Source organism: Psammomys obesus, unplaced genomic scaffold (genome assembly GCF_907164565.1).
Source record: "Psammomys obesus unplaced genomic scaffold, mPsaObe1.curated_primary_1811, whole genome shotgun sequence".
Classification (NCBI taxonomy): Eukaryota; Metazoa; Chordata; class Mammalia; order Rodentia; family Muridae; genus Psammomys; species Psammomys obesus.
This window is the reverse complement of record NW_026596158.1, coordinates 560811-588132: the sequence shown is the minus strand read 5'-3', so window position 1 is coordinate 588132 and position 27322 is coordinate 560811. Positions and strand designations below refer to the sequence as shown.

At 44.5% G+C, this 27322-nt stretch overlaps 1 protein-coding gene and 1 long non-coding RNA gene across 5 annotated transcripts; one reads left to right on the top strand and one right to left on the bottom strand.

Moving 5' to 3' along the window:
- Positions 1-775: 775 nt before the first annotated feature.
- Positions 776-15284, bottom strand: Znf780a (zinc finger protein 780A). 3 transcript variants are annotated; one of them, XM_055594925.1, is made up of 5 exons: positions 15148-15284; positions 13370-13421; positions 12316-12442; positions 10069-10167; positions 776-4311 (listed from the first exon to the last, which is right to left on the bottom strand). In XM_055594925.1, exons 2-5 carry the CDS (start codon positions 13400-13402, stop codon positions 2633-2635), a joined length of 1938 nt encoding a protein of 645 aa, XP_055450900.1. In that variant the 5' UTR covers positions 13403-13421; positions 15148-15284; the 3' UTR covers positions 776-2632. The 3 variants fall into 3 exon arrangements, with proteins under 3 accessions (XP_055450900.1, XP_055450901.1, XP_055450902.1); XM_055594926.1 differs by lacking the exons at positions 13370-13421; positions 15148-15284 and adding an exon at positions 12052-12173 and having other exon boundaries at positions 12316-12386; XM_055594927.1 differs by lacking the exons at positions 13370-13421; positions 15148-15284 and adding an exon at positions 12052-12173 and having other exon boundaries at positions 10069-10164; positions 12316-12386.
- A 353-nt stretch (positions 15285-15637) lies between these two features.
- Positions 15638-22476, top strand: LOC129667331 (uncharacterized). Of its 2 annotated transcripts, XR_008718718.1 has the most exons (4): positions 15638-15900; positions 18405-18489; positions 20345-20564; positions 21987-22476. It is a non-coding gene; the product is annotated as an uncharacterized LOC129667331 (long non-coding RNA). The 2 variants fall into 2 exon arrangements; XR_008718719.1 differs by lacking the exon at positions 18405-18489.
- The last annotated feature ends 4846 nt before the right edge of the window (positions 22477-27322 follow it).

Sequence of the window (27322 nt, the reverse complement as noted above, 5' to 3'; positions counted from 1 at the left end):
CCCCCCAGCTCCCTAAAACATAACCTTAATGTTATAACTCAATACTTACATATAGCCAAAAATAGTCAACATACTAAATTGTTGACAATCGAATCCAGAGGATATTCTTGATTCTTCCACTTTTTCCATATATACGAAAATTTTCATACATGTATTTTTGTAAGTGGTTTCAATTTTGTCTATTTTTGTTAATGTTTTATGGTGAGCCCACCAGAGCAGATCACTCGCACACAGTTTTGGCCAACTGAAAATCTTTATTTCAGATGGCTGGGGTCACAATCAAGTGTAGCTCCAAGCATTTAGAGCAAGGGGCTATTAAAAGCAAAAATGACATTCTGTCATCTTGCTCAACAGCTGCAGGTGGAGTTTTTGCCAAAGCAGGCAGTTTAACAGAAGCCAAGATAAGCAGTTACATGAAGAGGGAGGTCTGCACACCCAGGCAGTTTAACAGAAGCCAAGATAAATTAGCAGGGGCATCTTGGCCTCCAGTTCACAGAGTAGAACTGGGTAATTTCTCCCTGAGATTTTCCATCAGAAATCAATTTCCTAGTCAAACCTGAAATGGTGTCAGCAAAAATATGAGATGGAGGAGACTGTGCATAGGCTTGCCCTGTCACAAATGTACTTTTTCTTAATGTCTGGGCAGAGACATACAGGGCTTTACCTTTTGAACGTTTTGTGTGTTTAACCCCTGTAAAAAGTACATATTCACTAACAGCTGTGCTTTTGATATCTCTGCAGAAAAGCTTAAGGAATGGATTCTCAATGAAAATGCTTTTGTATAGTTTTCATCCATCAGAATTTATTCAGAATGAAGTTATTTGAAATTCAATATTGGAGGAATGCTTGAGGCTTTTCTTAACTACCTGCAATACAATTTGCTTTTCATACTAGTTACAGTAATGCCAATGAAAGCAAAAATACTGTAAAAGCTATAGTCATGAACCAAATACTCTCAAGGATCCTATATCTACTATAACACTGTTTCCACAATTTTGGCTGGTACTGTGTCCACCATTAACAAATTAGGCAGAAAGAAAATAAACATCCAGTCTAATATCACAGGAGCCATGAGAAGTTAATGATGACAAGGAAGGTGCCTCAGATAATCCCGGTTCCAATAACTTGCTATTCCTAAATTGACTGACTAGTATTTTAAGTTTACAAAATGAAGATGAGAGTAAACCAAGAACATGATGGCTATGCTTTATTTCTGATATTCAAAGATATTCTTGAAAAAGTATCATCTCTGAATAACACTACCCACATTCTCATTCCCAAATGGTTTCTTGGCATCAAGAAGTATATGAGTATTCTGACACTGACCAAATCCTACGGCAGAATAAAGTTTTTCTCACATCCCTTTATGTCACACTCTTGCCAATATGAGTTCTGATGATGAGTAAAATTTCCATACAAAGGCTTGTCCACCTTCCTTACATGCATAGGACTCCTGAGGATCATGGATTTTCTAATGTTGTATAAGCTCACCATTTACAATAAAAGCTTTCCCACATTTCTTACATTTATAGGATTTAGACCTATATGGACTCTTTAAGAGCTGAGCTAATTCCATAATGTTCCCACATTCCTTGCACACATAGTGTTTGACACCAGCATGGATTCTTTTATGTTAAAGGCCTGTGCTCCAACTGAAGGTTTTTCCACATTCTTTACAGTGATAGGATTTCATATCAATATGAATTCTCCTCTGTGTAATAAAAGCTGAACTAAATCTAAACATTTTCCCACATTTATTACGTTCGTTTGTTCACAAAGTTTTGTGCAAACCAAAGTTACTTTTCAAATTTTAATTACTGTGCCTAAAAGATCTATTAAATAAAAATGCCTCTAACAGGTTTGTTAAGCCCATTGCCCAAGGATAAATACTTCCTGAAATGCTGGAGGCTATTGCTTATGGGAGATAAAAGTCACAATTTTCATTCCCCTGAACAAGTTTGTTTGACCCAGATGTGCACCCCAGATGTGCTTAGTTGCAGGTGGGAGAGGAGGTACATGAACAGGAAACACATCAGAGTATACATTTCCCCTGACTTGATATGTAAGTGGGAGGTACATAGACAGGAAATAGGATATATGCTTGCCACTTGATTATACCTGATGGGAAATACTGTAGCCTTGTGGGGTTACCCTTCTAAGCCTTTGCAAGGCATGACTCATAGTTATTTTCTGGAAACCCAGACCTGGACCTGGCCAGAGTCCATCACCTGGCCAGTATTTACTTAAAGCTTCCTTTGAAATTGGCTTTAAGTTGTCGTAATGGTCTTATTCTCCACTAATGGGATTAAGATTTTCTTGTAAGAATGAATTCTCTGACATACAGGTAGCTTAGAATTACTACAGGCCTTTCCAGATTCCTTACATCATAAAGCTTATTAATACGAATTTTAGCATGTCAAACCAAGTTTTGTTTTAAATTAAAGGTCTTCCCACATTCTTAACACTGGAAAGGTTTCTCACCAGTGTGAATTCTTTGATGTACTTTAAGGTCTCCACCACGAGTAAAGTACTTCCCACATTCTTTACATTCATAAGGATTCTTGCCAGTATGTATTCTAAAATATCCAAGAAACTGGTAGTGATACTGAAAAGCTTCTCCACATTCTTTACACTAAAAGGGCCTCTTGCCAGTATGGACTCTCCCATGGATTCTAAGAGCTGTACCACGAACAAAGCCCTTTCCACATTCCTTGCATTGATATGGTTTTACATCAGTATGAATCCTCTGATGTTGGGTAAGCTGGTACTGAAGTCTGAAGGCTGACCCACACTGCTCACACTCAAATGATTTCTCTCCAGTATGAATACTCTGGTGACGAGTGAGCTGAGCTAGAACAGTAAAGCCCTTTCCACATTCCTCACACTGAAAGGGTCTCTCACCAGAATGAATTTTCTGATGTTTCACAAGGTTTGAGCGACGATTAAAGGCTTTCCCACACTGACTACACTCATATGGTTTCACACCAGCATGAATAATCCTGTGTTCCAAAAGGCTGCAGGCACGCTTGAAAGACTTCCCACATTCCTTACATTCAAAAGGTGTTTCATCTGTATGAATTGTTTTATGGTAATTAAGCTGGCTGGAAAAATGAAAAGCCTTCCCACATTCTTTACACTCAAAAGGTCTCTCACCATTATGAAAACTCTGATGTCGAAGGAGATGTATATTAAGTCTAAAGAGCTTCCCACATTCTTTACACTCAAAAGGTTTTTTTCCAGTGTGAATAGTCTGATGCTCAGTAAAATTTGACCGTCTACGAAAGAATTTCCCACAATCCTTGCACTCATAGGGTTTCACATTAGAATGAATTTTCTGATGTTCACTAAGCTGATACTTCCGTCTGAAAGCTGACTCACAGAACTTACACTTGAACGGTTTCTCATCAGTGTGAGTTTTCTGATGCTCATTAAGGTATACCTGAAGCCTAAAAGCCTTCCCACATACATTACATTCAAAAGGTTTCTCACCTGTATGAATACTCTCGTGTCGTATAAGGTAAAAGCCACTACTAAATATCTTCCCACATTGCTTACATTCGAATTTCTCTGAAGTATGAATGTTCTGGTGTTGAGTAAGCTGTGCCAGAACAGTGAAGACCTTTCCACATTTCTTACACTGAAAGGGTCTCTCACCAGAATGAATTTTCTGATGTTTCACAAGGTTTGAGCGACGATTAAAGGCTTTCCCACACTCATTACATTCATATGGTTTCACATTGGCATGAACAGTCCTGTGTCCAACAAGGTGGGAGAGTCGCTTGAAGGACTTCCCACAGTCCTCACACTCAAAGGGTTTTTCAGCTGTATGAACGGTTTTATGACACTTTAGCAGGGTGGGAAGATAAAAAGCCTTTCCACATTCATCACATTTGAAAGGTTTCTCACCACTGTGAGATTTCTGATGTCTTGAAAGCTGTTTGTGGAGTCTGAAGGTCTTCCCACATTCCTTACATTTATAGGGCTTCTCTCCAGTATGAACACTCTGATGCTGAGTAAGGGCTGAACTATACCCAAAGTACTTCCCACACTCTTTACATTCATGTGCTTTTTCTATAGTGTGAGTAAGAGTCCGGCAGGTGTGAGTAGGCATTTGTTCCTTGTAACTAATCTTTTGATTAGCATCTCCTTCTTGACAACCTTGTAGTCCCTTTAATGTACTATCTTTGGGGCCATCACTAAAAGTGGAGCCCTGGAGGTCAAAAGTTTTACTTATGCTCTGTTTGGGTAAATTTCTATTATGAATATGATTCTCTGAAGATATATTTTCAGCTTCAAAACATTTCTCCATATCTGAAAGAAAAGAAGGAAGGAAGAATAGTTTTTTTTTGTGGTAACACATACACACATTTTCCTGTAACTTAAAATCCATTATGTGAACAGCCAGATTCTGAATTATTTTCTGAGAAGCTAAACAGAAGCAAGGAGATCAGCAATAAGGAAAGTTTATATAAGACAACACTCTTACAGTAGAACAGTTGCAAATGTGAAGACATGTCTGCTTAATGAGATTATAACAAACTATAGTGAGGTAATTTTATGTGCCTCTTGGATTACTACAGGGAATACACTCTGTTCAGTGGGGATGTGACAGTTAGCCCTAACCTGATGGCGCTGTGTTATTGATGGCTTGAAAATGAACAGCTTGATCTCAGCCATTAGTGTAATAATTTATGCAGGTCCTCTGTGATGGCTAAGGAAACTTAATATGGAGCCAGGCATCCCTTAAGGGCTGGTGATCTTCTGCTCTGGGATGCCTGGGAGATCCTAGTGGTCTGCAGGTGGGATAAGAATAGGATGATGGGCTGTGAGGTATTAACAGCTGCCTTTGCTTCTGTAGAACCTGCTTATCACTGTGGCTAGAGGATGAAATGATCTTCTTAATTACTATGTAGTGTGAAAGAAAAAAACAACTGAAGGAACTAAAGTTTCCTGCCCAGCTGTGGATTCCAAGGACAGTTGTACTGCACACCTCTCTGAGGTCTGCCTTTAAAACCACACATTACCACCCAGTCTGCATAGTACCGTGTCTGGCTCTATGGGTGCTGTCCTTCTGACAATGGAAATAAATTCATTTAATCTAAAATTGAATTCAATCTTAGGTCTTTGGTCTTTCCCACTGGATTCGAATGCTACAACAAACCAAATCTTGAGGGATTAAAAACTATGCTGCACAAACACATAACATCTGCCATACTTTAAGAAAGCTGGCCTGGCCCTGGCCTGGCCCTGTAGAGCTGGGCGGCCTCAAACTCAGCAAGTGCCAGGGTTAAAGTCCTGTGCCACCGCCTCCTGCCTCTCTTAAAAAAGAAAGGGGTAAAAAGTCTGTGCTGGTAGAAGCACGCAACTGCAATCCCAGCGACAAGGAGCCAGAGGTAACGGATCACGAACTCCAGGCCAGGTTGGACTAAACTGTGAGACTCTGCCTGAGAAAAGGAAAAACAAGCTGAAACCAACAAACAAACGAAACAGAAAAAAGGGAAGTGGGGAAACTCATTAGGATTTTTAAGAAGACAAGGGGTCTACAGGCAAGGAAGCTGACAGACCACCTGTGGATCTTTGCCTGTCTCTCCCCTCTCCACATCCAATTCCCAGCTCTGTAGCCGCTACAACCTGCCTTTCATCCATGTTCCCATCTCCCCTCCATCAGCAGATCTCACATCCAAACTTCCTTACACTGATGGCTCAGGCTCTCCTGCTACCTGTGTACCCCTAAGGGTCTGAGCCCCACTGGGACTGTGTCCCTCATCTGTAGTCTGTCCCCAGCAGACTCACCTTCCAGCTCACCGACTGCTCCATCCACTAGTGGCAATCAGGTAAGTTTCCCCTTTGGTCAGTGTAAACATTTCCCCAAGTCCAAGCACATGCCAGATGTCCGGCGCCCCTCTGGTGCTCTTGGAGGTAAAGGTATCCCAAGCCATGGTCTTTAAGGCTACAGTTGACCCTCTTCACCTGACCCCATCCCCCAACCTCGGAGCTATAATCATGCAGTTTCCTTAGGCCCAAACAGGCCATTGCATCCCCTCCTGCCCTCTTTTCCCATCTTTCCTCTTGGAGCTGCCCATAATCCCATAGCTACTCTAGGTCCTCATGGCTTTTTCAACCCTTTCATGTGGATGAGACTCCCTCATCCATAATTCTCATTGGCACCAACTTTCACCCCACAGCCAGCCCCTAGTCCTTCTGCTACTCACGTCCACTCCACCATAGGACCCCTTTTGCCTCCCCCTATCTGACCTAAACCAGGCCTTCTCCCTTTGCATAAGGCTGCCAGGGTGATGGCTTAGTCCCTTTCTAATTAACTGAACTCTCTCAAACAGAAAAGAGAATGGGGGAAAAAGATGGCCAATTCTTCCATCCAGCTTCCACCAAAGCTTAAAACCTCACCTTCTGTGCTGTTTATATGATTCTCACCAACAATCATCTCCAGAGAAGCACAGGAAACTCAGGGACCAGGACAGGGCACAAGTAGATGAAATCCACCAAACTGGTAACACCTACCCAGCTGGGGATCAGGCAGTGCCAACCAGGCCCTCCTACCATACAGCAGTCTGAATCCTGAGACCCCAGATGGAAAACAGCTCTTCATGACCTGCTTCTTCTCCCTGCCTTTCCCTGATTATTAGGGGCAAACTTAAACATCTAGAGAAACAAGCCCTGACTCCACAGGCAGAAGTCTTAGCCACGGCCTTCAAGGTGTACCATGGGAACGATGAAAAAGTCCCCAAACAAAAATACATGATGATGGCTAAGGTCTGCCAAAGCAAAAGTCCAGGCTCTCTGGCCTCCCAAAGCCTGAGTACATTCACATCCCTGTTTCAAATGCAGTCAGGAGGGTCAGTGGGCCTGAGCCTGTCCAGACAATGTCCAAGGAACCATCAGTAAGCGCACTGGGGTGTGACTGCCCCCATGTCCCCCATGGTGTGAGGACATCAAGCCCAGATTACCCTTCAGCTGACCTCCTGGGTCTGGCCAAGGACAATTGAGGGGTCTCAGGCTCCCCTGACCTGACCATAGCCATCTCCAACAGGAAGCCCTGGGTAGTTATCGCAGTATTAGGGTGACCCATCTCCTTCCTTTTAGACACCAGAGACACTTTTTAGTCCTGAAGAAATTCTGGAGACCCACCTTTCCTTCTTCTGTTGTCAGAGCAGGAGAACACCCTTACCGGGATCACCAAATCCCACCATTTAACTGCATCTTTAGGGGTATCTCCCTTACCCATTTCTTCCTGGTGGTACCAACTTGTCCCCTTTCTGGAAAGGAACCTCCTTGCCAAAGTGGGAACCTATTTCTTTTGCTTCCTCCATCTGCCTGACTCAGGCTCACCAACCACTCCCCTCTTCTTCTCACATGCCACAAGGCACGCTCATGCCGGGTGCAGTGGTACATGCCTTTGATCGAAGTACTCAGTGAGGAAGAGACAGGTGGATCACTGTGAGTTCAAGGCCAGCCTGGTCTACAAAGTGAGTCCAGGACAGCCAAGGCTACACAGAGAAACCCTTTCATGAAAAACGAAACAAAGCAAACAAACAAAAAGCAAACAAGGCACTCTCATTGTGCCACCCACATTTTCATCGTCCCCAGAAACAACCAATTTCATCCTATCTGTACCAAACCTTTCGCCCTAATAGCCAGGCTCTGCCTCACTTTATTAAAACCCATTTACAGCTTACCTCTGAGGATCTAGCCTTCATAAAGACTATCACTGCTTGTAAATTTTGCTAACCTTCTAATCCCACCTCCAGGCATCGGCGTCTCCCTTTCCCCACTCCTCAATCCCTCCCTGGGTTGGATTGGCAGCTCAACCTCACCCACATGCCCACAGTTAGACATTTCAGATGCCTTTGGTCCTGGCAGACAAATTCTTAGGATGAGTAGAAGCTTTTCCCACCAGTTATAAAGATCACAGACAGTTTCTGATCTCCTTTTCAAGGAGATCGTCTTTGTTTCAAAGCTACAACCTCGATTCAATCGGATAATGGCCATGAACCTACCTCTCAAGTCTCCCAACCAAAGCCCTTAATAGCCCATGGTGTTTCCACATCCCTTACCATCCCATCTTCAGGCAAGTTGAATGAACAAATCGCTCTCAAAAACATTCTTATCACACTCTCCCAAGAGCTTCACACTGATTGGGTAAAAATTCTGCCACTGGCTCTCCTGCAATTAAAATCCCTCCCAGGGAAACCCCTCTTCATCTTCCCTTCTGAGCTCATGTATGGATGGCCAATTCTGCCTCCTGGTCTCATGGCTCAGCTGTCACCTCTCCCTGATCAAGTTCTTACTCCCTTGTTAGGCTATCTTTACACTTTCCTTTGGAACTCCATCCACAACCATTTGCCTCCGCCTTATCCTGACCCCCTTCCCTTTTCCACTGAAGGCTTGATCCTTGGAAAACAGCCACCTCCTCTTTCTCCTAAACGGACAGGCCCCTTTAGTGCCATCCTCGACCGCCACTAAGCTCCATGCTTCCCTCACTGGATCCATCTTTCTCATTTCAGGCCATGTATGCCATCATCTCAAGATAATTCTACCCCAACAGGACCTTGCTGTTTCAGAAGATAACCAAAGTTGACCAGTCACAAGACGGTCCTGGCACACCTGGAGCATCTTGCATAATTGTGCAAGACAAACAGTGTACAGTAAGAACTGAAATTGCAATGGTGAGGCGCTTCTTCAAGAAACACATAGATTAGATCTGGGTCTTGGTATGAGAAACTTGTTTTTCTCTAAAAATAACTTTTGTGTAATGGTCAATAATACACTTTGGCATCTGTTTGGTGTTAAGTCCACCAGAGGCCGGCCTCCCCGCTTGCCTGTAAGGTCTGGCTTCATTCTGTTTGTCTTGCACAATTATGCAAGATGCTCCAGGTGTGCCAGGACCGTCTTGTGACTAAAGTCACGCAAAAGGCTGTTAAAGCTCCTTCGGAAAAATAATTCTATAAATCACAGAAAACAATCACCGTTTTCTACAGTTTTCTTCAAGGTCTAAGAACTTGCAGAAAACAACATCATCCTATTTACCTAGATACAATGACTCTACTAACTTGTTCCTCTACACTAGAAAACAACACCATCCTGTTTACTCTGGATACAATGACTCTTCTAACTTGTTCCTCTACATTGAGGACTCCAGATGGAGCTCCCAAAAATGTTAAGAAAGAGCTGGAGGCCTCTGGCCACTTCAGGAAGTGAGTTATTAACTGACTATTACCACTCTTAAGCTCCCTCCTCCTCCTCCTCCTAACCCTCCAAGTCACACCTGCCTCTTAAACTTCTTGTCTAGATTTCTTCAACAGCAGATCCAAAAGATTTCCAACTAGACTTTTAATCAGTTGCTCTTACAGGATTACTGGCCCTAACTATGCAACAGGAGGCCTGCAGCACCCAGTTATACCCTGACAGCAAAGATCAAACTGGCCCCAAGGACTTCACCGGCCCCATTCAGCAAGAGGTAGACTGATGATAATGCCGCCTCCCATCCAATCCCTGACTGTTTACTAGCAATAAACAAAAAAGAGGTAAATATGGAGTAAAAGGACCAGGGAAAGAACTCCCTCACCCTGACTTGAACCTGACACCAAGGCCAAGGAGTAATGTAGTTCCTCAGAAGGTAAGAACCTTCTACGAAGACTCAGAATTAAAATATTTGGTATGCCTCACTGTGTTCAAGCTGTCTTGTCATTGGTTTAGTGGTCAAGAGCACTGACTGCTCTTCCAGAGGACCTGGCTTAGAGTAGCAGCAGCCACTCTAAGAAAGGACCTGACACTCTCTTATGGCCTCTTCGGACACCTGCACACAAGTGTGCACAAACACAACCAGTAATAAAATACTCTTACCTGCTCTGGTGAGAGGGAGGAAAACAAGAACAACTTCAAGTGATTCCTGAAACAGAAGCCCTTCGACTTCCTTCCCAGGGCTCAGGCATGTTTTCCACAGGCCCTGGAGCTTTGAGCGAAGTTTGTGAAATCCAGGGTCAGCTATGTGGGGCCTCTGACCACATGCTGTGCCTGGCAATGCTGGAGTCTCACCTTACACTTACTCACCTGGGCTCGGCCTGTCTGTTTTGTCCTTCACAACCATCCAGGGCTCTCTCTCCTGCTCCAATAAGGTGATCAGATCTGGTTTGCAAATCGAACTTCCTACTTCAAAGAGAAAAAAATGGCTCATAGTGTAGACTTTTTTTTTTTTTTTGAAACTCTGTCTCTCTAAATAGCCCAGGATGAACTGAAACTTGACATATGGACCAGGCTTACCTTCAGTTGCCTACCTCTGCCTCCCAAATGCTGAGATTAAATGTGTGCCACTAAAGCTGGGCAGTGGTGGCACACACCTTTAATCCCAGCACTTGGGCAGACGTCTGTGAGCTTGAGGCCAGCCTGGTCTACAGAGTGGGTTCCAGGACAGCCAGGCTACACAGAGAAACCCTGTCTCAAAAACAAACAAACAACAACAATGACAACAAAGTGTGTTCCACCATGACCCCCAGTGCAGACTTTTAAAAATACAAACTTAATTATTATAAAGGTCTATTCAGCTTGGTTTGGTGGATCACGCTGTAACCCAGATGGTGGGTAAGTGAGCCAGGCCAGCATGAGCTGCACAGCAAGACCCTTGTCTCAAAAAAAAAAAAAAAAAAAAAAAAAAAAAAAAAACATAAAAATTTCTATGAGCCAAAACAATGATTAGGAAAACTTCAGAGGAGAAGGAAAAAAACCTGGGTAAGAAAGCAGCTGTTTCAGAAAAGGGTTTTATTCTCCTTTAAATGCAGATAGGCACAAGCTTGCCGCTTAAGAGAAAAGTGTAGTTGCGTGGGTGAGAGCCCTTAGGCCACTGTCTGAAGCTCACCACTAATGCTATTAACTTGGTAGGTCCCATAAGAGTCTGCTCAATTTCCCATCGAAGAACTCAGCATGGCGGCACACACACACAGTCACAACACTTGAAGAGTGAAAGCAGGCAGATGAGAAGATCAATACCAGATTTAGCTTCAGAGCAAGTCCAAGGCCAGCCTATCCTACATGAGACCCGGCATCATAAAACCCAAATAATAAAATAATAATAATAATAATGATAATGATAATAATAGTAATAAATGATAATAACTTAGATGAGTTTATGATATCTATTGAATAGAGTTGACACTAAGATTAAGTATTCTATTCAAACACTTTGAGTACTGAATACTTATAACAGAATCTTTTTTTTTTTTCTCATTTCCATTTACTTATTTATTAATCCTAGGGATAAAACTAGGGCCTTGAGCACTGTGGGCAAGCGTTCTACCACTGAGTTGCATCCCCAGCCATGAAAACTGTTATCGTTATTGTTATTTATGCTGCCTTCTTTCACATTTACAGCCCATTCTCAATGAAAACAACAAACTTCATAGCCTAAAGGAGGTAAAGCGTTCATTGAGAATATAATGTGTCCACCTTTGTTTTAGATCAATCCTGTTAATCCATTAGTAAGTAAGTCATAAAGGTTCTTTTATTTAGTTCTGTAGGCATGCGTGTACAATGTATGTAGAATTCACAAGGGTTTGTGCACAAGTGTGTGTAGGTATGAATGCACTCTTGTGTGTATAACACAAAGACCGACGTCAGGGGTCTTCTTTTATTGCTCCCCACTGTATGTTTTCAGACAGGGTCTCTCACTGAACCCAGAGCTCAATGAAGGGATCTACAGCAGAGAAGCAAGAGGTAGGTGTTTCATGAAACTTCTATTCAAACCCAAGAAATCTCAAATTATTGCTGTGGGAAGAAGGAAGAGATCAGCAAACTCTTTTAAAAGTCTATTGATTTAAATTTATTTTATTTTCTGCATATGTGGGTGTCCGTCTGCATGTATGCCTACATGGTGCCCATGGAGGCCAGAAGAGGGAATCAAATCCCCTGGAGCTGGAGTTACAGATGGTTTTGAACCACCTTCTAGTGGTAAGAATTGAACCCAGATGCTCTGCAAGAACAACCAGTTCTCTTAACCACGTCATCTTTCTAGCCCCTAATTATATTTACTGATTTACTTACTTATTTATTTCCTATACTTCGTTTTGTTTGGAGCAGAGCCTCACCGTGTTGGCTAGGCCAGCCTGGGACTTCCTGTGTATCTAGTGACCGGGAACTCGCAGCAATCTTCTTGCCGCAGCCTTCTGAGTGAAGCAATGACAGGTATGAGACACCAAACCAAGCGTCAACTAAACTTTGAAAGATGGCCATGGCTTTGAAATCACAGTGAGCAAAGCCAACAGTGTAGAGGACACATCCCCCATTCATGGGGACAGACGGCCTTACCCACTGTGACGAGGTGGCTGTAGATCTCCAACATCATGTCCCTGTATAACACCCTCTGAGGAGCATCCAGGCAGGCCCACTCCTCCTGAGAGAAGTCAACAGCCACATCCCTAAATGTCACTGAACCCTGGAACCACAAACACAAGCAGAGTGAAACTGGGGAAGCTTTCAAGATGGAAAACAGCAGGGAAAGGACTCAAGAGTGGGAAAGGAGCCACATGGAAATGCTCAAGACACCTGCCTGCACGAGCTCCCCCCAAAACCATGACTGTGCCCACCTACACATCCAAAACATGTGCATTTCCATCCACCCGCATCCTTCAAGTTGTACCACAAAAGAGAAATGCCACCCGGTTCAGTGTAGAATGCCTACGTCATACTGTGAGACCTTGAGCTTATTATGGTATCACATTATATCATTAAGATTTTTTTGTCATGAGAATGATTTTACATACTATGTGAGAGTCCAAATTGTGTGTGTATTGGGTTTAATCTTTTACCATTACACAAACAAACAAAACTTGGAAGGTGTCAGTGTGTCTAGGTCCTCCCTAACTCTGGAGACCACGATCACCTTCCTATCACAGCCTGGATGACCTTCCCCTCTGATCACTGAACTCTCTCCTAAGCCTCCCAAGCAGGTCACCTTGTCACACACATGCACTGAGGACATTCACTCTCACACACTCTCATCAGCCTGAGAACACTGGAAATGTCAGTCATGTTTCCCAGGGCAGTCACATGAGACCATCACCTCACAGTTCTGAACCCCACAGCCTGTTTCCCTGTGGGAAGGACGCCTCCACTGAAACTACAGTCCTCCCTGAGCACAGAGCAAGCAGAGAGCAGATGTGGAGGAATGCATTCCAAGAGAACCCCAGTGTCAGCTGGAAAAGAGGCACAAACAGGAAGTGCCCTGACCTTCCAGCCCTCACTATGAAGGAGCAGACTGTGAAGGAGGATTTCAGATCCTTGGGAAGCTTCACAGAGCAAGACGGGAGGGAGTCACCTAACCTGAAAGTCACCTTATGTCAATAGAGAAAATCCAACTTACACAGACCATGTCTTGAGACTTAGAGCTGGCCATTCTTCCTCAGCTTCCTCCCCTGGGGACAGAAAGAAAGCCTTTGGGTGGACTGTGACCTGATGTTCCCAGCCTGACTTATGTCAGGACGATTTCATCCACTACTTTTCTCTCTCAAGCATCCCCACCCACTTGCCCCTCCCACTGCTCACAGCCTCCCTCACACACATTAGAAGCAGACAGGAGTCACACGAAGCTGACCCTCTCCTCACCCCAGACAGCCAATGCACAAGGGGTCAGTGTGCGAGTGCCCAACATAAGCGGGTCTGCCTTGACGTCCCTCCAGGAGATGCCAGCAGAGGGCATCCCATCTTCCATCCTGAGATGCAGCCAGCCCTAGAACTGGGCCTCTCCTCCTACCCTGAGGACATCTTCCTACTGGAAGCCACCCACCAAGGCTGACGGGGTTACAGCACCCAAATGGCAAGTCCTCTCCACACTTAGGGCTGGAGCACAGCGAGGCTGGAGGGCTGCAGCTGCAACGCTCAGGCACTGTGCAGCATTCTGCACCCACTTTAGTGATTTTAAATTCATTTCAAGTGTCCTAGGATTTTGAGTCTAGAATGGGGTTCCTCAACCTCAGCACTGCTGGCATTATTACTCTGTCTGGGGTGTGTGGAAGGACTGTCTTGTGCTCTGTACTGCATTTAGCAGCAATCAACCTCTCCTCACAAGATCTGAGCAGCACACACAGCCCTCAGAACTAAGACGTTGCAGCAGGGTGTTATGATATAAATTACACACCTCAAACCAGGTTGTGGTGGAAGGAAGGAAAGGGAAGACAGAGAGTGGGAGATTTTAGACGAGAAGAATACAGAGTGGGGAGGGAGACAGAATCAGAGAAACGGACAGAGAGAGAGGGAGAGAGACGGGGAGAGAAACCAAAGCAGAAAGCGCACGCAGTGACAGGCCAGTCCTTTATATCTGGTGTGCATACACCTGGGGGTAGGAAGTGATGACCTCAGGTTGCTAAGTAGCCTAGAAGTGAGCTAGTGCATCAACCTGTGGACCAACACGGGGGCAGCCATCAGCAAAGAGGAGGAAATGTAAATCAACACAGTCACTGTAGAAAACAATGAGGCAGATTCTCAAAGAATTCAAATATAATGCACACCTGATCCACGGATTCCACTACTGAGTAGAGAAAAAAAGGAAAGAACGTCAGTATCTGCGAGAGAGATGTACACTCCCACATTCACTCCAGCATTATTTACATGGGCGTGATGTGCAACCCCACCAAGAGACGAATGGACAAAGAGAATCGCGAATGAAGTTCTACAACATCTTGGGAAAAGGGACTGATTGTAGAGAGATGTCAAGGGTCACTGAAAAGATTACGTGATTATTTTGTGCAATGGGAAGGAAGAATGTAAGGGCCAAAACGGTGGAGTTATCAATTTGCACGTTCCTCCTTCGTTTACTGACAACTCTATATTATTAAACTGAAACCTCGTTTCTCAAACATAAAGAAAGCGCAAACTCGCTCCTGACTCTTACATGAGCAGCAATGATGACCTCATCCTTCCCCAGCCCTCCTTTGGAATAATGGCCGACTCGGGCGCCCGAGCAGGCAGGAGATCCCAGACTCTTCTGAGAGCATCCTCAGTGCGCGCTCTCCCTCACTCCCCACAACCCCTCAGCGCCTGGAGCTCTCCCAGGGCCTCGGCGCTCCGCAAGCAGCTGCCCTCCTAGGCGACCCTCGCAGGCACTTCCGGCCTCAGAGGCTCGTCCCCCGCTCAAGTCTGTACCTCAGGGGAAGCTTCCGTCAGACTCCGTCCCCGACCTCTCCTTCCCGAAGCCTGGTCCTCTGCTTCCGCCCCTGTGGCCGTGAGAGCAGGAGCAGAAGGCGACACGCTCAGTGACACAGGTGATGCAGAGGTCAAGATGTGCACAGACAGACAGACACACACACACAAAATCGACACCCGCCCGCCCCACCCCACCGTCCACGCCCACGCCCAGCCCGCTGGCTCCCGCCTTACTTCGCCAACACTAGTTTCTTAATTCCACCTGACAGATTTGACCGTCCGCGGTAGCTCCTGCAGGATTCCGGAAGTTGCTATTTTACTTCCGGCGCGGTAGACCCTGGGAAATAAAGTCCGGATGTCCAGAAGTCCAGGAAGCCCAGCACTCTGCAGTTCAGGGAGATCTTAGCAGCTTAGGCCCGCCCGTCTGGGAGCTGCGCCCAGAGGATTGTGGGAGTTCCCACGGGGGTGCGCGCTTAAAGGGGCGGAGCCCTCCGCTGAGGAAAAGGTACTCCCGGGTTCTGCGAAGTTAGAGACTGTGACAGATTTGAGAAGACGGAACTGAAGAACTGGTCGGTTCAAACGTGGGTAGTTTACATCAGAGACTTCAGAGCCAGATGTTCTGGACCCCCCAGGGTTCAGTGTCCCCGTTATCCAGACGGGAAGATGTGTCTGAGGACCACATGGATATGTATCAGCAGAACTGTGTTCATTAGACGGTCATTTACCTCATGTTGCAGGATGAATGATTAGCAGGTAAAGTATCCTAAACAAACACAAATGCACGCTTCTTTTCTGTAGGAAAAACCTATGTTTGTTGTAACATGACACTATATATAACTTGCAAAATAACTTTTGTGTTTCTTATATTTATTTATTTATTTTTTATTTTTTTCGAGATAGGGTTTCCCTGTGTAGCCCTGGCTGTCCTGGAACTCACCCTGTAGACCAGGCAGTTCTCAAACTCACCGAAATATACCTTCTGCTGCCTTCCTGAGTGCTGGGATTAGAGGTGTGTGTCACCACACCTGGCTGTTTCTTGTATTTTAAACAAAACTATTTTTATTCCAAAACATGATGGAAAACAAGTGTCAAGATAATAGACGTTCCTACTAAGACCACTGATCATATTAAATGTTTTGTAAACGATCTAAACGCCTAAAGTTTAGTCAGATTAGATTTGAAGTAAGTCAGACCCAACTATGTATTAAAATGTTAAAGATAAGTTTTCTTGCATGTTAAAGTGGCCATCCTCAAAATACTCTTAACCACTGAGCCATCTCTCCAGCCCCCTCAAAAGAACACACAAGTCGATTTAAAATGAAGACAGATTGGGGGACAAACAACATGGCCAGTGATAAAAAAAAAAAAAAGAGGGCAAATAAATCAAATGGAAACAAACTTTGGTGGGTGTGGGTAGCACCCACCTTTAATCCCAGCAATGGGAAGGCGCAGCCAGTCTGTGAGACTGAGGGCCCCTAGGACTATAGAGTGAAACCCTGCTTAAAACCTAAAATGAACTCAGAGTATACTTCTAATTATACAGCTTCAAAACAGAGCGGTAAGGAATGACTGCCAAGTCCACCATCATATTCAAACGTTTTCAATCTCAGTAACTGATGGAATAAGGAGCAGTGTGGGGGTGCGCCTTTCTCTGGCATTTATATCCTCCCAGAGTCCTCAAAATTTAACTTCTATTACATTTTCCCCATTTAGTCTAAAAGAAAAAGGCCTTTCCCTTAACATTAATAAGCTATATATAATAATAATTATAAAAATTATCAGGTAAGGATTACAGTTACAATGTCTAGTTCATTTGTATTTGGCAACCTTGGAAAAAGAATTTCACTATATCCTGTCCTGGTGAGTCCAAAGTTCTGTACCTAAATCACTTTCTGGTAACTTGCATTTATCAACCTAGAAACATCTTTTAGAGCCTAGAACGTTTTCTTAGATCTTGTTTTTATTATTAATAAGGAAAACTGTAAAACTATAACTATCTACTCTTTAACCCCATCAGAGACTTGAGAAGTATAAATATACGGAGGCTAGAGGGATGGCTTAGAAGTCAAGAGTACTGGTTGTTCAATTCCCAGCAATCACATGGTGGCTCATAACCATCTATAGTGAGATCTGGTGCCCTCTTCTGGTGTGCAGGCACACATGCAGGCAGAAGACATTATATATAATAAATAATAAATAGATTTAAAAATAAGATGTAAAGTATGAATATTACCTGAGAAAACAGGAAGTAAAGAGCAAGCAAAGCTTCTAAAACAATAGAAAAACTATAGAGGTTGCTGACTGCCTGGACCATCATCAGAGGTTTCTCTGTGTCCTTGGGGCACCCAAGTCTTCAGCCTAAGGCCCAGAATATCTAACAGATTTATCTGTGAAGCAGGAATTTTTAAGGACTGTCCTACCTTGATTGTGCATATTTGAACAGTCACTTTTTCAGTGTCCTGCTTGTCAACAGCTTGGACAATTTGCTGTCAGCAGTCAAGGTAAGGGCAGTGTTTTTGACCAGTGGCTGTTTTTCCATGTTTGAAGTAAACTCCCAAGTGGAGGTTCTTTGGTCTCCATCATCTTCTTTGGAGTAGAATAGGCACGCTGCCAGGAGCAGATGTGTCCTTTGCCAGAAAAGCCTTTTATTATGAACACGTCTTTAAATGCCATATTCCCTAGATCTCTGAAGTGTTTGAAGACCGTCTATCTATCTATAGTATATTAGAAGAGACATTGCTTGTTTCTTGCATTCTACTATCTGCTCAATTTTGGTAACATATAGAAGAGACTAAATAAAGCTTATTTCTGTAACTATATACATACAGGCAAAAACACCCACACACATAAAACTGTTTTAAAATAATTTAGCGGGGGTGGAAAATGGCTCAGTGGTTAAGAGCATTGTCTGTTCTTCCAGAGGTCCTGAGTTCAATTCTCAGCAACCTCATGGTAGCTCACAACCATCTACCCTGAGATCTGATGCCCTCTTATGCTGGTGTACATACAGATAAAGCACTCATACACATAAAATAAATAAAATCTTTTAAAAAATAATTTAGCTGTAAAAATAGAAATTACAGTGACAATTCTGTTTCATACAATCCAGAGAAACTCACATGTTGCCTCCCTCTGTCTCCAGATGCTGGAGCTGGGCACAGTCACCAGTCACCGATGGATGGGGTCGGCAGATGGGGTGGTGGGTGTGGCCATCCTCACCAGACTGGGGATTCTAACTCTGTCTACTTTCCTTTTAGAAGACATGGTTTGTGGTTTGAAAGAAAATGGCACCTATGGGCTCAGAAAATGGCACTATTAGGAGGCGTGGCTGTGCTGGAACAGGTGCTGTTTTGCCGAAGAAAGTGTGTCACTGGGGGAGGGCTTTGCTCAGATCTCAAGCCAACCCAGTGGCTGATGACGGTCTCTTCCTGCTACCTGCAGATCCAAATTTAAAACTCTCAGCTCCTTCTTCATCACCATGTCTTGTAAAATCAGGGGCTTTTTCTATGGCCGCCCTAGCTCCCAAATAATGCCACAGAGAACTATTCCATTTATTATTAAGCTCTAAGTGCTATAGCTGGGCAGATACTCATCTACTCTAACCCAGCTATGCTGGCCTGGCCTACTTCCCAGCTATGTGTCTTATCACCTGCCATCTTAATCTTGCCCTGGCTGCTCCTGCGCCATTGGCATCCTCATGGCAACTTTCTCATGGCGACCTCCTCATGGTGACCCCCCTCTTTCCACCTGGGAACCCTCCTCCTGGGATTGCAAGTTCTGCCTTAACTCTCCTCCCAGCTATAGGCTGTTCAGCTCTGTATTAACCAATCAGAGGTGACGGGGAACAATTTTTACACCACACTAACACAGGATATGCCTCAGTAATAATGACAATGCTCCCATCTGACTGCAACCAGGTCTCTGGAGACAGAAATCAGCATCTGAACACACAGTGCACCAACCACTCTCCAGCAATGTCTTCTGCCACGCCTCCTACCATGATGACAATGGACTAAGCCTCTGAACCTATACGCCAACCCCAATTAAATATTTTCCTTTATAATCTAGGTGTGGTAGCACACACCTCTCAAAGCATTGGAGAGGCAGAGGCAGGTGGATTTGAGTTTGAGGCCAGCCTGGTCTACAGAGTGAGTTCTTTGACAGCCAGGGCTACATAGAGAAATTCAAAAAGAAAAGGAAAAAAATAAAAAAGTGGGTTTTTTTTTCCTTTATAAGAGTTGCCATGGTGATGGTATCTCTTGACAGAAATAGAAATAAGACACATGGATTGAGAGCACAGGAACAAATAACCAACTAAGCTGACTGTCTTGTGTTGGCCGGTATCCTGTGGATTCCGTGTGCAGGAGTCCCACAGAGCACGGCAGCCTTTGGGCTGCAGTATTTCCTGGACAGTGTTGCATGCAAGCTTATCTTCTACTGTGAGGGGTTGGTCTGGTGCTATGCTAATTGCTGGCCCTCAAGATCTGGTTGCTGCCCAGAGGAGAACAACAGCTTAACCAAGGCTATAAAAAAAACTTTGGTATCGCCATAGGCTGGAATACCACCAGAGCTAAACTGTAACGCTCCATGGAAAACCTTTTCTACAACCTATCTTAGCACATGGTGTTAGCATTTAGGCTAACAGCCTGTTTCTCGGTTACCTAGTAACTTATAATGTTATCATGTGTTGCTGGCCAGCTAGGCACACCTGGCAGGCACAGTTCAGCTGCACGGGAGCTATAAATGGACCCCTGCCTCTTACCTCTCTCTTGGGCTCTCTTGTTCTTACCCCTCTTTCCTGCTGTCTCCCCTTTCTCCATCGGGGCAACCCCCTATCATGTCTCCTTCTCTCTCTCTCTCTGCATCTCCATCGATAACCTCTTAATATCTGTGGTGCACATTATTTTTAACACATGGGCCCCCACTGTAAAGTACTCTAGCTGTCCCTGAGAGAAACGGAACCCCCATTCTCTTTCTGGAAGCCAAGTTCCAGGACCCCAGCCAAGATCTAGGCCCCCATCTAACAGAGAACAGAGAAAGAAAGCTAGAAACAAATGTTTGCCTATTCAGATTTACTATAGATAGATAAATACTGATTATGCATTCTTTAAATGTATATAGAGTTAGAGGGTCTTCAAAACCCTCAGAGACCTACAGAAAATAGCATTTAAAGATTTTTATTTTGTTTTATTTTAAGGTGTTTCTGGCTATGAGACATGTCAGCTCCAGGCAGCATCCTATTCGACTTGCAAGAAGATGTTGAGCATCGAAGAACTTCCTTTAGAAAATGGCTCCGAAAGTGGCAAGCTGCCACTGAGCAAGGAAATGCCTTCGCTTCAACTGCAGATAGAATGCTGTCCAAAATAGATAAAATTTGGATGCAGGCAAAGTTGACTGCCAAGCTCTGTCAAGACAAGGTGAGCAAATCCTTCATAATTCCTGCTACACAGTTATGTCTCTCAGATACACCTGGCCAGAATGCTGAAGATAGGTGCTCCAACATTATACAGGAATTTTGGGTGACTGTCTAGGCAGCCAGCTGTCTGTCAATTCTCTACTTTGAAGGCTGCTTGCTGGCACTTCCTACATACTACGGTAATATTATTTCCTTCTCAAATCTATGATAGGGTTGAATAGTTTAGTGTCACAATTAGGCTTAAGTTGTTTAGGATTTAGAAAATGTTTTAAAGAGACATTTTTAGGTCTAAGTAGAATCTTTAGGTTGTTAAATACAAGTTATGAGAGAAAATCACTGGGGTACAGAACCCTGAACTCAGCAAAATAGGACAGACAGTAGAGTGCTTACTCCTAAGTTGTCTGGACATCGTTAATGTAATTACTGTATACTTTTCATAATTGTTTCACACTTGTTCGCCCTGTGCGGGGTCAGTACAGTGTTCTTGTGAGAGGAAGAGCCTCTTTACTCAGACAAAAGGGGAATTGCTGGAGGCTGGGCTGATGCCCTGGAGCCTAATGCTAACTGCCGGCCTGAGATCTGCCCAGAGGAGCACACTCTCCCATACACCTGTCTTTGCTGTGCAAATCTTGCTCTACCTGATTTAAGCTGCTTGGTTAGTAGAGTTGCCGAAGCCTGTGACTGAGCGGAAGGGCGGCAGAGGGAGCCTAGGTTCCCAGGCTTGTGGTCTGAGAAGGGTGAGGCTGTTCAGCAAACAGTGCACGTCAGTGTGTCCTTGCAGAGCAAACCTGCAACTTTCTTTTCAATCATGATGTTAGCAGGAGAGAGGGTTCAGCAGTTAAAAGCACTTGCTGATCTTCCGACAGACCCGAGAAGGACCCGCGTTTAGCTCCCAAGACCTGTGTTGGGCAGCTGACAACCAGCCACCTGTAACCGCAGCTCTAGGGCACTCCTCCTGCCTGCCAAGCTCCTGCGCATGCGCACGCACAGGGTGGGGATCACGAATCAAAGTAAAATCATTCTAAAATGAAATTACCTCTCTAGTCTGCGCTAGAGGGTTTCCCCAGCCCAACCCCACTACCTTGGAGAGAGGAAGAACCACCTACAAGGTGGACATGACCACGGGCTGCACTGTGAGCCTAGGCACTCTGTTCCCATGCTACCGACCTGTAGGTTGCTGAAGGGAGATCCCTTATTAGACTACCAGGTTTGATCAGTTTGCCCTGGGAAATTATAGAGACTTCGTGGTATATTTTATGAAAGCAAACACACTCCACCCAGGCAGCATTTTAAAATTAAACGGTTTACTTACTTCGTGTCGGTTCACCTGCTCTGGCAGAAGCAGACAGCACCACTGGGCTGCTAGGGGGAACGCTTCACTGGCACAGCTGAGGCCTCTGACAGAGCCAGCGCTGTCTTCCAGGTGTGGAACAAGACCCTCCTATGGCATCTTGAGAACCCAAGCTGTCTGACTGGGGAGATAGACAGCGTCTTTGAGCCAGAACAACATGAATAAGCTACGTGATTGCCTGACCCCCTTAAAATGGGTGAGACAGTGTTTACTGGCTGGCCCAATGGGAGTCTTCACGTTTAAATCTGGAAATCTGCTGCTGCACACAGTGCTCACCAGGGGGCAACAGGAGTCCAAGGAGAAAAGCAAAGAGAACCGTGTTCCTTGCCCCGAAGTGTGCGTTCACAAACCCATCTCCATCCCATCACAGATATCTTGAAGCAGAAAGGAGGAGCAGGAGAGGAGGAAGAAGAGCAGATGGTCACAGTTGCCTGTTCCCCACCCATCCCTTTCCCACCCCCATCCCCTTCCCACCCCCATCTCCCATTCCTGAAAGTGAGAAAAAAGGAGGAAATGGGATTAACAATGTTCTGATGTTTTTCATTGTTCCTAGAACCAGACAACTCTGCTATGAATTTTTTTTTTGTAAGTTCAATAGGAAAATCATGGGGAAAATTAAAACAAATTAAAAAACAACAACAAACAAGGTAGGTCTGCCAGGCATTAAAGCAATATAAACGGGGCAGTGATGGCTCAGCAGATGAAGGAGCTTGCAGCCAAGCCAGACAGCTTTGGCACGTGGAGGAGGAAAAGCACAAGCCAGGAAGTTGTCCTCTGAGCTCCACACATGGGATGAGGCACATATACACACACATACAGAGAGAAACACATAGACACACACAGAGAAGCACAGAGATACACACACAGAGATACACACAGAGAGAGAAACACATAGACACACACAGAGAAACACAGAGATACACACACACAAAGAAAGAAACACATAGACACACATAGAGAAACATCACACACAGAGAGGAACACAGAGATACACACACAGAGAGAAACACATAGACACACAATGAGAAACAGAGATACACACACACAAAGAAACACAGAGATACACAAACACACAGAGAGAAACACAGAGATACACAGAGAGAGAAACACATAGACTCACACAGAGGAACAAAGATACATACACACAGAGAAACACATAGACACACACAGAGGAACACAGAGATACAAACACAGAGAGAAACACATAGACACACACAGAGGAACACATAGACACACACAGAGGAACACAGAGATACAAACACAGAGAGAGAAACACATAGACACACACAGAGATACACACACAGAGAGAGAAACACATAGACACACAATGAGAAACAGATACACACACAGAAACACAGAGATACACAAACACACAGAGAGAAACACATACACACACACAGAGAAAGGGAGAGAGAACGGGAGGGGGGGAGAGATACCGACTTCTAAAAAGAGGAGCCAGACATGGTGCTGCACACCCACCTATAATTTCAGCACTCAGAGGAAGAGGCGACAGAATCAGAAGTTTGAGGCCACCCTGGCCTACGTGGACACTGTCTATAAAAAAATCTCAAACAATAACAATAGTAATAGCAAATTTAAAGTAAATGAAGGGAATCATGAAGAAACCTGTGAAAAGCAGGCAAGATGGCTGGGAGGGGGTGGCACTCACCTTTAATCCCTTTAATCCCAGCAATTGGGAGGCAGAGATAGGTGGATCTCCAAATCCGAGGCCAGCCTGGTCTATAATTGAGTTCCAGGACAGCCAGAGCTATACAAGGAAACCCCGACTAAAAACGGGGGGGGAGGGAATATACATGACAATTCACACACAAAGATATGTAAATATTCTGTGTAAGTACATACTTATGCATGATGAAAGAATCACCTGTTTAGCTGCGCATGGAAGTGTCTGCAATCCTAGCATCCCAGATCTAGGAAGATTGAGGCAGGAGAGCCCTGAGTTAAGGGCAAGTCTGAGATACAGAGACTTGTAAAAGAAAGAGAAATAGGGAGAAAGAAAAGAAATGGCCTAGCATATAAGAGTGGGCAGTGCTCTTACAGAGGACCCCAGTTGGGTTCTGAGCACTCATACTGAATGGCTCACACTGCCTGTCACTGTCACTTCATTTCCTGGAAGTCCAGTGCCATCTTCTAGACTCTGTAGTCACCTGTACTCTTGTGCAGTGACCACACACAAATAAACACACATACACATAATTTAAAAATATTTTTAAAGGAGGAAGGTGCAGTTGTATGCCTTTAATCTTAGGCAGATATCTGTGAATTCAAGGTTCAAGGTCAGTCTACTCCACAGGGGGAATTCCAGGCCAGCCAGGGCTACACAGTGAGACACTGTCTCAAAAGGGGGGAAAAAAAAGAGGGAGAAGGAAGGAAAGAAGGTAAAGATTTCCCTGAGATCCCATTTGTCTTGTCACCTGAACCCAGAATGATACTGCTGGCAAAGCCATGGGGAAGGGACACTCCATTGCTTATTCCCTGCCTCCACAGAGAGAAGAAACACTGTGGGTGGAGGCAGGGCTCAGGATTGGACCAGAAGCCTAGAATCCAGCAGTGAGGAGTATGGATGTGGGTTACTGATAGAGCCCCTGCCTAGAATCCCCCAGTGAGGGGCTGGGATGAGGCTCAGTGGTAGAGCCCCTGCCTAGAATCCCCCAGTGAGGGCCTGGGGTGTGGCTCAGTGGCAGAGCACCCCTCCTGTAATCTCCCAGGAAGGGGCTAGGGATATGGTATGAACAAGGCTCCAAATTCTATCCCCTACACAAATACATAGAAGAGGAGTCTGAGGATACTATGAGGGAAGTCTGTCCCTAGTTAATTTTAGTGGAAAGAAGAGTTGAGGCTGGGTGAGCTAACAGGAATGTCTGGGTGGCTGGCAAATTCTATTTTTGACTTGGCCGTTGTTCTAAGTGGTTCACCTTAAAAATAACACAATTTGTTTTTTTGCTGAATTTCAGGAATTACTATTTTAAGAACTTCTTGGGTTTGCTTTAACATAGAAAGACAGTGCTTAAGTTGGCTTTTTATCTTTTTGTAATTTATTTTTATTTTATATGCAATGGTGTTTTGCCTGCATTTATGTTTGTATGAGGGTGTCTGATACCCTGGAACTGTAGTTAAAAGAGTTGTGAGCAGCTGTGTAGGTGCTGGAAATTGTCCACCGGCCCCTCGAAGAGCAACCAGTGGGCCATCTCTCCAGACTCTTAAGTTGTTAACGACTGGGCCATCTCTCCAGACTCTTAAGTTGTTTTGTTAAAAGGAAGATTTTTTTTCTCTCTCTTGAGTCAGGTTTAATGAGTTTAATGGCCTGGGTATAGTTAGCCTGAGTATAACTCCATTTTGAAATAACGAGCCATCTTGACTGGGAGCTGAATTCAGGTATCAGAAAATATCACAGAATGTACACTTGGCAGAAAACAAAGTTAACTCTCCTAGCAACAGCCTCCAGGAAATATCACAGAATAAGTACTTCATAGAAAATGGAGACAATCTCGCTGGCAATAATCAATGAGAATCGGTTGGGAATCGGGTGGGAAAATTCTCCCCAATGTTTCAGATATAGTTCAGAAGAATAGCAATTGTGATTGTATGCCTTAGGTAAGTGTGATTCAGAGAAGGTCACCTTGCCCCTCTAACTTTTACCTAATCCTGTAATGTCAAGGCATGTGCCCCCCTCATAGGCTGTCATGGAAACATGTGACCCCTGCTTGCTGCCATGGCAACCCCCTGCTCACAGACTTTCCCTTTAAAATCTTTGCTCACTCAGGGTTCGGGGTCCCACTTCTCTACTGCTGTGTCAGTGAGACTTGAGTCCCGAGTTCAATCCCTCTCATAATCCAGCGCTCTTGCTCTTGCATTGAGTTGTCTCCTGGTGGTCTCTGAGGGTCCCATGAACCTGGATTACAAGGTGTAGAGGAATTTTAATTCAGAACATGGCTGCTCTGGCAAGAGATCACATCCAAAGACCTTCTAGGTCTGGGTGATCCAGCTGGAATATAGACATGCCTTTAATCTCAGGAGACAGAGGCAAGCAGATCTTTGAGTTCAAGGCCAGCCTAGAAACCTGAGCAAGTTTCAGGTAAAGAAAAGTTTAGGTCCAGGTGTGGTGGTGCACACCTTTAATCCTAGCACTTAGGAGACAGAGGCATGCAGGTCTCTGTGTTCTAGTCAGGGCTGTTCAGACAGTTAGGTTGAGCCAGTAAGTTGAGAGGCAGTGAGGTGGAGTTGAGCTCATGGCAGTTCAGTTTGTGGAATTCAGAGGCAGTTTTACCAGGAGAGTTTTATAGAGAGAGGTTGAAGAGAGAACAAGCTAGACACCAGTGAATACAGAACAAGACAAAGAATAAGAAGCCAGAAGATTAGAATATATTGCCAAAGTTAGTATGAGGCCAAGCAGAGCAATTCAATCAGAAGCTGAGAGAAGCCAATTTGAATCAGTCAGCTTGGTGACGAATTTTGAGCCAGAACAGCTGAGTTGAACCAGCCAGCCAGAGTTCTGAAAGAACTAGAAAATGTGAGCTTATTTAGCAGTAACTCTCAGAGGCTGAAGACATTCTAGGCCTAGGTTAGATTGTACAAAGGATAGAAGCTCCCAGAACTAAGCCTAGGTTAGCAGGCAGAGGCAGTAAGCCTCCAAGACAATTAAATCTGGCAAATAAAAGTTATTTTAACAGTCAGGATCTCATTCATACACCAGCTTAGGCTAATCTGGAACTCACTATGTAGTCCAGGCTAGCGTCTAATTTGAAGCAAATCTCCTGCCTCAGCCCGGGAAGTGCTGGGATTACAGGTGTGAGACACCAGCTCCAGCACCCGAAAACCAAAAGCAAACAGCCTTCAAAGTGGACACACAGCAAAGAGAAATGCAGAGGCATCATCGAGATGCAGCCAAGGCCTGGGCTGCTCAAGTCCAAGTGAGACACCGCTTCATTTACTGTATGAATCTACTTCGTAATAGATCCAGAAGCAAGGATTTGTTGCTAGGAAGCACTCTTCACCACCAAGCCATCTCTCCAGCCTGCAATGTAGGATGGAATTAAGTCATATTTACTTTCTGAGATCTTTTCACATTCCACCCATTTTCCCAAAATGGCATGGTTTCTTTTCTTCTTTGTGCCTGAAAAAAAATGCCATGCTGTATATTTTGCACATTTTCTTTATCCATTCCTCCTATGACAAGCATACCATATGGTTCCATGATTTGGCTTTCGTGTATACCTCATCGTCCTTCAACCTCCGTATTTGCTTCCTCTTTCTTTCTTCCTTTCTTTTTTTATTTTTTGATCTCTCCTACTCCTCTGCACCATCTCTCTTTTGGCAGGATTTCATGTCTCAAGCATCAAGCTGCCTGTGTAACCAAGGATGACTTTGAACTTCTGATCCTTGGGCCT